The following is a 12837-nucleotide window of genomic DNA, read 5'->3' on the forward strand; positions in this document are numbered from 1 at the left end:
CAAACCACAGCGAGTTCAAAGGCAAAATTAGTCATATGAGACAAGGTACAGCAGGCATGCGAATGAATTGTAATGCAAGGTAGGTGACTGATACGGATGTTTCTCTTATATCGACCAATCGAGAGCATATTTCATCCTGATATCACGCGAACAAACTGCTGGCGTCTGGAATTGAGGAGCAAAGATGGCGAACGCCGGAAGAGAATAATGCGCCCGTTACTGGTATTTTCAGGGGTTGTTCAGCGGCCCTCTCAGGAGCACCCTCATTAGCTGCGGGCCCTAAAATGCACATCAGTACGTGCAACTATCAGAGTGTACCTTGTGAGCAAGATAATGTACATGAGTAAACAATGACTGCCTTGGAAGCATGCACCTCTCTTATGTACTTGAATTTCACCTGTTCGTCGCAACTTGCATTATTTGGTATACTATACTATTTAAGAGGTTTCGAATGTAATGGCAAACTGTGCTGCCTTGTGTTGAAAGAGGTGCTCACTCAATGTGAGGCTCCGATATGTCAACAGATCATATTACCTATTGGCTTCCTGTGCTAGACCATGGCGCTTATGTTTATTAATGGTGTCGATTAATGACATCGATTGCACAAACTTTTACAATTTAATTCAGTTTACTGTTTCATACATCAGGTAGTACACCGGCCAAACCAAGCGATGCTCGAAGGAACGACTTCGGCAACAACCTTGCTGATGTGCACTATATAACTGCGAAACACTGATTGATTGATACATGGGGTTTAGTGACCCAAAACCACCATATGATAATAAGAAACGGCGTAGTGGACAACTCCGGAAATTTTGACCACCTGGAGTTCATTAATGAGCACCCAAATCTGAGCACACGGGACTACAGCATTTTCGCCTCCATCTAAAATGCAGCCGCGCAGCCGGGATTCGATCCCACGACCTGCGGTTCAGCACCAGAGTACCTTAGTTACTACACCACCACGGCGGGGTGACTGCAAACACTGGCTGTTAAATTATGACGAAGGCACGTTAAACCGAACTGAATTCAGACAACAACCGTCGACACTATGACACCGTACCCGTGAGACGTGATTACGACGGGCACCTTTAGCCCGGTGCGCATCGTGGCCACCCGGTCATTGATCTTATTCCTGGACACGATGTCGACGCCGGCGTACGGCTCGTCGAGGAAAATGACCCGGGGGTTTCCCAGCATGGCCAGGGCGATTGATAACTTCCGCTTGTTGCCTCCGCTGTTTCGAGAGATGGAAAAAAATAATGCAATGAGAACGTAAAAGAACTTCACCACTGGCTGATAGCTTGTAGCGCCGTCAGGAACAGCATTTATTTGGTTTACTTCCAATTTTAAGACCCTGGCAATCAGTTGTGTGACTTTCTAAACCAAACCACTCTCGTTAACAATGCACAGCGTAAGACAGGCAATGTAACTTTTCAAGAGTCGCTATTACCTTGGATGGCTTAAATAAGGCATAACCTTCGGCGAAAAATTCAGCGTCACTAGTGGCAGTGTAATACTACGTTAAACTGATGTAACTTTTTCACAATTGTAGCTCATATAAATTAAATAGTGTTATTATATTTCGTAACCTTTACATATATTAGGTTCGAAACGCATCGTTGAGATCTAGTGAAATTACTCCGCAATCGCGACAAAGCCCGCATAAACATTAACTTAAGGGATCCGAAGCGGCCCGCTAGACGGTGCCAGCAATACGCTAAGATGAACTAGAGCTTACCATGCACCAACCAGCTCTTCATATGGTCCAGAAATGATGTGAACCAAAATGAAACCGTGGGAAGACACGACGAGAAGCCGCGCGCAGCGCCCAAAGCGATGGGCCTCCACGACCCCAAACATAATTTTATGCTTCCTTCTACTTTTGTTTTCTGTGTGCCCTCGGCAATAACTAAGAACATTGATGAATACACGTAGGTCTTGGTGCACACATTTGCCTGGCAGTAACGTTTATGTAACGTTTATGTAACGTTAGTAACGTTTAGCAATAATTATGCCTTGTGCAGTATGATTTATTCATGGTAATTAAGAGATTTTTCATTCTCGTGCGTCAAGCAGGATCGATAAGGTGAGGACAGAAGAATAAGCGAGAATGGTGCAATACGATATCTTCTAGCAATATTTATTTTTTTATTTCACCTTAATTAAAGGGCTAGCGAAGAACACCGTGGTTTAAATTGTGTGAGGAAACGATAAATGCGCATTTGTAGGATGTCAACTTGAAGCCGCAAGAAGCGTACTTAGAAATTGTTCTAATTAAGAAGTTTCAGGGTATGAAGTCACCCGCTTTAAATAGCTTCGGTTTCTCGCTTCTCGTGTCTGTCCCAAACTGTTCAGCCTAACATCTCCACTGAGCGTGTAATCACACATCGGTTCAGCGGAGATCCGCGGGGTGGCGTAAGGGTAGGAAAGAGAAATAGATGACTACCCGTTTCAAGTTAGACGCCACAAGAAAATGCATGTGAATTTGTCAGGAAGGAAGCCTCTTAGTTGCCGAAAAGCACCTTATAGCTGCCAACTGCTAGCTTCCTCAGTAAAGCGATTACCCCGGAAAGGCATGGGTCCTGGTTTCAATCCCCAAACCAGAACTAAGAGGCTTTCTATAAAAGAAACCTACGTGAATTTTTTTGAGGTTTCATGCTATGAAAGGCCGGTTGTAAATTTGCCTTTGTCATTGAAAGGAATCTCCCGAAATACTTTAATTTCTAAATCTGTATAATGAGGACACAGTGAAGATATTTTCCCTGTACATATCTGTTTTCTCTGCTTTATTTGGAGCACGTACATGTTTTCGTGAACATCACGTACACGCACCTGTAAGTGCCGCACGGTTTGTCCGCATGTTGCTCCACGTCAACGAACTGAACGGCCGCATGAACTGCTGTCTCGACAACGCTATCGGGGACGCCTCGAAGCCCAGCGAAGAGTCGCAGGTGCTCGAACGCAGTGAGCTTTTCCAAGAGTCCATTGTCCTGTGGGCAGTAGCCGATGTAGGACTGCCACTACGCAAGGAGAATGACAGAAACAAATCGCACATTATTTGACAGTCCTAGCTCGTGCGCAAAATTTTTTGGCGTTCAAGTAGTATTCTCTTTGTAGGGAATGTAAATTTGAGCGCTTGTTGAAAGAATACACATGTAAGAGACAAGCAAGGACAGTCTGACCATAGCAACTGCTGGCTACTGACTGCCCATCTTTGAGTATTCCTGACTCGCTACTACTACTTGACTAGTTGTTACCTATTTGCATGAAAACTCAGAGTCTCGGAAATATGCAAACCTAGCTCGCTTTTTCTTTCAGTATGCTACTGAATTTACAGCCACTGTGTGACTGTCTTATAACTCTCGCATTCACCCTCAGAGATTAAATTCATCGTGCTTTCACACCATCTAATCATGCTTTAATCACTTACGCTAAGGCACAGCCGGATGTGCTATGCGCAGTAATCTAAGCTGCTTGCATTAGCTTTATTTATTTATTTATTTAATTATTTATTTATTCTTTAGTTATTTATTTATCCAGTTTTATATTTACATATCCATACTTTTAACCAAGAACTGTGATGTAGTGGGATTTCTTTGCGCAATGGAGAAATACAGCAGTGCTTTACAACAGACACGCTAAATAAGAAAGATACTAAGAAACAGGAACAATAATGCGCAATAGTTGACTGGTGCAAACTGTAGTAACTATAGTGAAGGGAAGAAAACATAAATATATTAAAAGGTCACCGTAATTTTGCAGCACAAGGTACAGAAATCATTGAAAAATTATCAATATTATTGTTTCTATGTGAATATCAATATTAATACACTCAGAATATAAGGCTATTAGGAACTCAATATCAGTAAAATATCCAATGAAATAATATGTGGATGCACATAAAACTGAACGCAAAACAGGAAAAAGGCATGCAAACCACGCGCATGCATATCATACAAAGCAACATCTGGCTACTGCTTCGTTAACTGGTTTTCTTTCGCTTTTTTTTTTCTTTTCAGTGGAATGTCTGTCTGTGTATTCAATTTTGTGCTCTCTAATGTATTGTTTCGAGATGTTGAGCACAGACTACGATTTCTTTGTTACTAAATTATAGCTGGCAATGTAGTTGAAGTAACAAAGCACGTCATCTCTTGGAGATGACGCCCAGGGTTTCACCGTTTGCGAGTATTTCAGAATTCGTAGTTCATTACCATGGCATTCTTATATAGTTTCAGAAGCTGCCTATCACGCGTTAATTATTATGTCCGATTTAGCTCCACCAGCCATCACTTGTGCATTGAAGCGGTAATGTCAAAATTTTCCTGCTGTGACGGCCTGCAGGATCAATTATGCAGCTTGGAGGGCAGTTTATATGACTTTTGAACTTCGTGTTTTCGATTCCGCACCATGCCGCGCCTTGCGACAATGGCTTCATAAGAAGCGACTAGAAGGTGACACCAAACTTCCGCCGCATCACCACTGCGGCCGAGCTGCAAGAGGCCCAACAAATCATGACGCCATTGTCGCCACTGTTCTTTTGCCGCGCTTGCACTAGCAAACTACTGTTTGGCAGCTGCCCGCCAGTCCATGCCCCTGCGAACGTATCGAAGCATTAGGAAGGTCTTTGGCACTAGGTGAATGATGATAACCATGGAAACTACATCTCACTGCAAATGCCGCATGCGAATGAACGTGAATATAGAAAACGCAGGCAGCGCGAAAGTGCCCCACAGTTCTGTGCCGTTTCAGAGGCTAGAAGACATTGGTGGCATACGGTGGGCCTTCGTTCTCGGAGCTCTCCCAAAGCGAAACTGAGACTGGTCGACAATAAAAAGATTGTAATTATTTTTGGCATGCTGCAACAAGCCACCGATCGCACCAAAACATTTGTATCAGCACCCCGTTACATTTCATTGCTATATGAATACGCTGCGTTGGTTCCTGCATGCTCTCGGCGTTTGTGTTCCGCTTAAAACCCACATCAAAAATATTATCTCCCCCCCACCCCACCCATCTGCGTCGTATTTTGCATGCACAAGTGAAAGCGTGCGAATACTGCTTATGAGCGCGAATGAAGCAAACACAAAGTTGGCCGGTCATCTCCATCGCACAAGGGCTGCATACAATAACATTGCCCCATGTGCGTGGGCTACCGTTGATGGGCCATTAAGCAGAGCAGAAAATTCCTGTGCATCTTTCAACGCGCAAACGATAGTAGAAGCCGAAGAGGGGCGGGGATTAGCGTGTTCCTTGGAGCAAATGAGTGCTCAGGGAATGGACACGCCCACAGTTTTGCGCATCCAACATTTTTAGAGAAATTCAGCGGATGCCTCCTTCATTTATTTATAGGTGTCATGCTTTCATCGCAAACTATGTGTTGAAGCCATATAGACACAACGAAGGTAACTTCCATCGCTGAAGCAGCTGCTTTCGCTTCCAGCAAATTGCCTAGTTATGCCAAGTCAGGCGCTCTAGATGTGAGCTACAAGCCTTAGTACGCATAACTTTCCTGTTTTCTACTACCACAATAATTGATTACTCCTTACGGTGAAACGGCAACTTATCTCTTTGGATTATTTGCTAGCTAGGTTTTTCTTTTCGTATTCGGAGTACCTGTTCGTCTTGAAAGGGTAAATAAGGCTGTATTAAAGGTTCTTGATCTTTATATGTGTCTTATGTCACCCACGAACCAGGAAAATTTGTCGATACTGATATGATATTGCCACAGTTGTTCTGCTAGTGTCTTGCCGTTACTACTGTAGTACCGTTACTCTTTTGGAATATTAACCAATACACAATGGCGCGTATTTGAGAGCACATTAGTTCGAGCCAATTCATTTGATAGAACTGCTGCCCACACCATACACTCACTCCATGTAACTTTCGTCGCCACAAAATATCTTCGCATTAGTCGTCATCCAATTAAAGTTCCTTACCTTCATTCCCAATCATGTAATTTTCCACACAAAAACCTAAAAAGTTGACCATATCACTTGGAACTTATTGTTTACCCTAGGCAAGATGCACGCTCTGCAAGTTAAGTCAAATTATAATGGGAGATCCCGGACCAAGGACTGTCACTTGAAACAACATTTAGATGAGGGGCCTTGCCTAAACCAGACAAGACGACAAGTCGCTTCATTAACACGCCGACTCCTACGAGATCACTTGTGAAACAGTGTTATTTTTATAAGCTAGCGCTTCACGTTTCGTTCGACTGAACAATCGAAAAAAGAGTCCCTACCTTCCTAAGCGAACTCGTCAGCTTGACGTCGCTCATGTAAGCCTCGCCTGCGCTGAGGTGGAGGAGACCAGTGAGCATTTGGAAAGTGGTGCTCTTTCCAGCGCCGTTCACACCGAGGAGCCCAAAACACTCGCCGCGACGGATGGCCACGCTGGTTCCCTTGACGGCCTGGAAGGAGCCGAACCACTTGCTCAGATCATGTGCCACCAGCGTGTAACCCAGTCGCTCCAGCTCGGGCGACGCGCCGGTCTTCGCCAGATGCTCGACAAGCTCCCTCTCAGTCTTCACGTCTTCGTCCAAGGCATTTTCGCTTCCACGGGGTGGGGCTCCATGGACTGAAAGCACAATCGAGAAGAAGCGAAAGACTGCAAGCCACTGTTAGTGCATGAGATCTGCCTCAGTGTGTCCTCCTTTTCACACAGGAATGTGCTCTTTAGAATACATGAACGATCCCTGGGGTGTCAGTGAAGCCAACTTTTCGACAAGCAGACTTATGTTGGCCAAAGCAACAACTGCATTTGCAGTCGCCATTGCACGTTAAACAGCAGATAATCTATATTTCTGGAACCCTACACGACGAGTCTGATAATCATATCGTCTTTCCGGTACATAAAACCTCTATTATTACTATTATTAATAATATTATTATTATAATATCATTAATAACAAGAAGAGAAAGAATAGAGGGATCGTACTTGATAGAACCACGATATGATTATCAGGCATGTCATAGTGGAGGGTTCCGGAATCAGATTATTTTATGTTCTTTAACGTGCACTGCACTGCAAATGCAGTTGCTCTCTAGACAGGGGCCTTAGCCTTGTACCGTGTTCGTTAATTTTGAACTTGTAAGATCATGAAGAAAGACGACTCGTGCAAACGCCGACACAAGGGAGCACACACACCGACGATTGACTGAAATGGTGCACTTCAGCGAAACAGGAAGTTGACGCAATAATTATCTGCAGATACGCACAAAGCCCTTCAATAGAATAAAAGAAGCGCAAACTCCTCACTCCACTTCATGCGCCACCCTTAGGTCTCTCTCCTCACTCCAACCGTCACTCTTCCTCGGCTGGGGCCGAGCTTGCAGGTGCTCTCCGCTAAACGCTGTCACCGAAACTCGCTCACGCCGGTCATCTGGTATTTCGACCAGAATTATTCACGTTATGGTACCACTGGCTGCCAGAACATTGTCATCGAAAGCGCTGTTGCACTGTGTTGGCTTTGCAACTGGCTGCTGGCTGCGAGACATTGTCAATACGACACTCGAGACCTCAGCATTGGCTGACTGACCGAACCTCGACGCTTCACTTCGTCGACCAGCATGCAGGCAACGCCCGCAGCTGGAATTTATAGCTCTCCTGCAATGACTGATGACTGGTCCTAGTCTCTAGGTTGTGTGGCATGTTTCACTGATTAATGTGCTACCAATCAATTGGTGGAAGCAACTCGTCGACGAGGACTAAGCTGCCGCAGCTATGCTCACAGATGCGTTAAGCCAGACCCCGCGTATGTGTTACAATGTGTCAGCGTGTGGCACCGCGCCCTCTTGCTATGGAGGAAGGGGACGCACGGCTATCCCTAGCTGCGCGCTTCGTTTCTACATAGAAAGTGGAGCGGACATACATGCCACCTGCTGACGTACTGCAACATGCATGTGTGGTTATGCCTTCACATGGTTCCACACACTGCTTTCTTGTGAACTTAATTCAGAATCACAGCAAGTATTTTCGCAGGTCTACGCGAGGTTAGCTTGTCTATCACCTCTTGCATACGATACATTGGCGGTGGGTGTGAGCTAAATTTTGTGAAACCATATAGTTGAAGGGACACTAAGAAGCAACAATATTTTGATTTAAATTGATGAACTGAGCTTTGAGAACTCCATTGCCACAAGTTTCACTATCATAACTTTATTAGTAGCCCTTGCCAGCTCGATCCTAGCAGTGCAATGGGCACTCCTGAGTCAAGTTAGGCGAGCGGTGCAAGCCAGCGAGCCCCTGGATTTGGGCCCCAACCGACATGCTCTTGAGTACGCCTATTTCTATCCCTTCCCTAAAAAAAGTTTTGTTGTTATTGTTTTATAGGGGGAAAATGACGGTTGAAATTTCACTTTTACATTTCGCGCCGATGTCTCCACGTGCAACGTCCAAATTTTAAAGATGCATTCTTCGTATTTTTACGCAATAAACTCAACGAAACTTTTCGAAACTTCGGATCCTAGGTTCATGGCACCCACAGACGACATTGTGCGTCATTTTTATCGATTAGGAGCTACGTAGGACAAAGTAGACGCAGAATCTCAAGGTGGCGTCTCAACCCATCTTTTTTTTCGCGAAATTTATTTTGTTTTTCTATTGAGTATCTTTTTAAAACGAAAGAGGCAATACTAGGATTTTATAATAGCTAGCAATATTTCCATATGATTCTAAAGCGCACCATACCGGAGCCCTCCGGAAATTGCGACCATTTGTGGGCTTTTTTCGGAGTGCAGCTGATGTACGCGGGCTTCAAGATGTGTGCCTCAGTCGAAATGCAGGGAGACGCCACAGTGGACGCTTTAAGGACGTATCCCGGAAGCTTCTCAAAATGCGGAAAAGTCACTTGCCGTCTGCGACGTGTATCGCACTCGAAAGGCACAGCAACACAGCACCGCAAACACAAAACCACTAAAACCACGCCAAAAATCGTAAAAAGGAAAGCAAGACAAACTGAAGAGAAACAAAGAAGGCTGTCACCACTAATTAGAAGCTGTTAAAAGGGCGCCTAAAACACCCAGAGATTGAAATTGCGCACGTGCGTACAACAACACACAGTCGTGAAAATTTTCGGAAGCAGTTTCGTAACAACGGAGTTAGACGAGTTTGATTACCAAACGCGGTGACCACTCCTTTAGCTCTTTTCTTTGCTACCCTCGGCTGCCGTCCTCTTCCAAGGCCACTTTGCCCTCTCGCCAAGCGCCCGGCCCTTCCAATTTTCAGTGGCATGCAGCTGCACGTGTGGTCTGTGCGTGGCCAGGAGAACGTATGAGGCAGGGAGGCGGAGCACGCGCCCAACACGATGAACAGCAATTGAAGATAGCGGACTAACCGTAAGTCGTAGATCCTTGCTCGATCAATCGCAGCATGATTTGCGCTACGCGTCAGAGATTCAACTTCTCGACGTCACACATAGGCTGCAAAGGCCCGAAGAGGGGCACATAAATTTTCATGAAACTTGTGATAAACCGGTGGCTCATAGCACTGTCACATGGCTGCGTTGATCGTGACTGCATTGAGCACACGTTGCGTTCACTTGAAATGTTGGAAGAAATGTCGGAGGTGGTTTAGGAGCTCTTACATTATTTTATCCAAGTTCTAACACGGTTGAGGCTCCGTGGCAGAACACTTGCTCCTCACGCAAGAGTCATCAATTTGATTACCACCGAAACTAAGCATTAGGATTGCGTATATATCGAATGTTCCCCCACGGTTTGCGCTGATATTTCGCTCCCAACCAACGATGCCAGCGCCCACTCGGCAATTTCTGCAAACGCTTTTACGAGCACTAACGCCTTAATGGCGGTCACAGATGCGTGAATCAGCGTTCCATTAACTTTACATGAAGAAACACTGAAGTACCTAAACATTTATCATACGAAAAACCACGCTTGTGGCAGATTTGCATAAGCAGTAGCACTTGAATACCTCCACACGCTAAGACAAGTTATGTGTCTACTGTCTTCCTCGCCGATATCCGTAATTGCGCTTAATTCTTGGCGTTTGTCTCATGGACGCCTTACCTCATGTTATGTGAAATCCTGCAGAATAGCTAGGTCAGCTTTTTTCAGAAAAATAATAGACGGCAAAGCTAGAATATATTGTCTGGTTCTTCACACATTTTCCACATACACTACAGCTGGAAGTGCGAACCTGCATCGATGATCTTGCGAAGACTCAAGCCGTATCCCGAGTGCACAAGGCTGAGGATGACGAAGAGCACCAGGCCTTCGACCACGAGGAGCAAGATGTCCGGCAACACGCTGTGCTCGGACATGGAGAAAAAGCTGACGCTGCACGGGTCCTCTTCCTCGTAGTTGATTTTCTTGTCAAAGCCAACTGCCATACACGAGAAACAAAGCACAGAGCATGGCTAAAACAATCGCTTTGTCTGATATGCACGTATACACCTTCTCACAGGAAGGAAAAAAACACTGCCATGATGGGCTGCGCGTGGGAGTACAAAGGCCAAAAGCGCAGCATTGTCAGTGCATTTTTGAAGGGTCACACCAATTTGCGCAGCCCAAAAAGCACTATGGCGGCACCCAGGGAGGCGTTTTCGAAAAGGTCTATATGCATTTTTTATTTCAATTCAGTGACAAGGAAGAAGAATATTGACCCTTTGGTACATGAACGTATACAGAAATTTTGAAGGGGGGGGGGGGGGAAGGTTCAACCATACCTTATTAACGTTCATGCATGCGCGCATTTGCCTGTGTGCGTGTATATGTGTGCGTGTTTGTATGTGTGCCTATATGTGTGCATGTATATATATGCAAAATTTATTTCCCCTCCCCCGGGTTACGCGCACGCCCTGGAAGTTGAGCTTCTGCAAAGCAGTCTGCAAGAAACCCGCTATGCCGCATTGTTTAACTTTCAAACAAGGAAAAATTAACAATGCCCAAGGTTTTTGGACGCCAAACCACGATGTTACTAAGAGGCGCGAAATAGTGGAGGCCTTCAAAACCTGCGGCCTCTTAAGATGCTTTTGTAAGCACACAGGAACGTAGTATTTTAGCCTCCACGAAAAATCGACTTCCGCAGCCGCACATTTCATTGAAACCAACGTTTTCTCCAACTCAACCCCTCATCGAGAAGGCAGCAACTGGCTTTCTTAAAAAAAACTTGCACGCTTTGCTCACCTTCCCTCAACCACAAAATAGAGCAGCAGAAGACAGTTGGTTTAGAAGAGCAACAGTAAAGGAGGTGCGAAGAGAGGACATCAAGAAGCTGTTGGAATGAGTTGGAATGCGAAATGCGTTGAGTAGGAGTTGGGGATAAATAAATAAAAAAACGAATCGTAGTGGTAAAGGGATTTGGGAAGGGCTACCTGGGCTGTATACGGGTTCCCTTCTCGTCTGCAGGGTAGCAGGAAAGGCATTGCGCTGCGTCGTGAATCAGCTAGGGTTCATGAAAACTGCACCCTCACAAAAATTTAAAAATAAATACGGGTAAAAGACAATACACGTCAGCGGCAACCGAACATGATTTCGTGGTGAAGAAAGGGTGATAAACACATTGTAAACCTCACGAGAAGATCCGGCACTTTTGTAAACTGAAGACATTAGTTACATCAAATGTAGATGAATTTACCGCCATGATGGCAGCGTTTGTCAGCGTGATCAAAAGAGCCACCATCGGTGGTACAGCCCTCGTGACTGCATTGTGTATGCAAGAGATTGGAGTGGATGGAAATCATCGTCCTCCTGAAATTGCATCAAGCGCCACGACACTCGATAATATTATTAAAACACAATTAAAACCTCGAACTAGAGATGCCGCCGTTGGGCTGAGTTAGTGAGGTGTATTGCTGAGCGCGTTGGTTCATAGTAATCGGAATATGCAACTGGTGAAAAACCACACGAAGGCAGCGAACAATTAGCACAGAGGACTAGCGCTTGTCCTGTGAGGTTGTTCTTCGCTGTCTTCTTGTGGTTTTCCGGTCGTTGCATCTTCGGATCAAGCTCAGTTAGCGCAATGTCGCGAAAACGAGCGCCGAATCTTCGTTTTCAATCAACGCTTGATTGCTCTCAACGGGTGCACTCCGAGAGAGTGTGCGACTTGCTGTTCCATTCGCTAAGCAGGAAGCAACTTTTTTCAAGTATGTACAGTCTCAACGGGGGGTGGAAATGGCATGAGGGACCAGTAACCGGAATGGCAAGATTGCTACACGCGCCGATGGTTTTTTTTTCTTTTTTTTTTGAGGATGTCAATATGTCAAGCACATTCCTATTTTCAAAGCAGGGGTGGCGGGCAAAAAGCACTCAAAACAAATGGCGTTTTCGAGGCAACTACGCTTTCGCGACTCCAGCGTAAAACGAAAGTCAGGGCAGCATGGCACTAGCGGTGCCAAGCCTGAAAGAAATACGGAGCTGGGCACCCTTCCTCGATTTTCTCCAGTTTCGTTTCTTTCCTCCTCTCTCTTTTGTGGTCTTTTTTTCAAGTCTTTTTTGTTTACACTTATGAATTATATTTTTGCACGTATTATTTTTCTATCTTTCTATTGCTCGATTGGTTCCTCTTTTATACGTTATTTGTGTTGTCGTGTTTCCCTATATCCAAATACTAATGTCCGCACAGTATATCCCCGTCAAAGCACTCGAAGAAAAAGAGTAAAAAGATTTCTTTTTGGCGCGAGTGCAGGTACAATGTGTCACAGTTGGCTATACTGTATACAGTTTTGGAGGCTCTTATAATGTAATCGTCGCACTCGACAAACAATAGGAAAAACACTTGCGTTAAAATTATCCCCAACGTGCTCGAAGAAGAAAAAGAAAAGTTCTTTTCGACGCGAGCGCGCTCAATGTGCTAGACCTGGCTTCGCTATAT

General features: G+C 45.0%; 1 protein-coding gene across 1 annotated transcript in view; it reads right to left on the reverse strand.

Moving 5' to 3' along the window:
• LOC119177926 (phospholipid-transporting ATPase ABCA3) overlaps positions 1–12837 on the reverse strand; it is a 175109-nt gene that overhangs the window by 13535 nt on the left and 148737 nt on the right. The window contains exons 19-22 of the mRNA XM_075886165.1: positions 10162–10347; positions 6248–6582; positions 2836–3023; positions 1064–1237 (exon numbers count right to left, since the gene is read on the reverse strand). Of these exons, the coding sequence (XP_075742280.1) occupies positions 1064–1237; positions 2836–3023; positions 6248–6582; positions 10162–10347 (883 nt within the window). The remainder of the gene's footprint in view (positions 1–1063; positions 1238–2835; positions 3024–6247; positions 6583–10161; positions 10348–12837) is intronic.

Source organism: Rhipicephalus microplus, chromosome 1 (genome assembly GCF_043290135.1).
Source record: "Rhipicephalus microplus isolate Deutch F79 chromosome 1, USDA_Rmic, whole genome shotgun sequence".
Taxonomy (NCBI): Eukaryota; Metazoa; Arthropoda; class Arachnida; order Ixodida; family Ixodidae; genus Rhipicephalus; species Rhipicephalus microplus.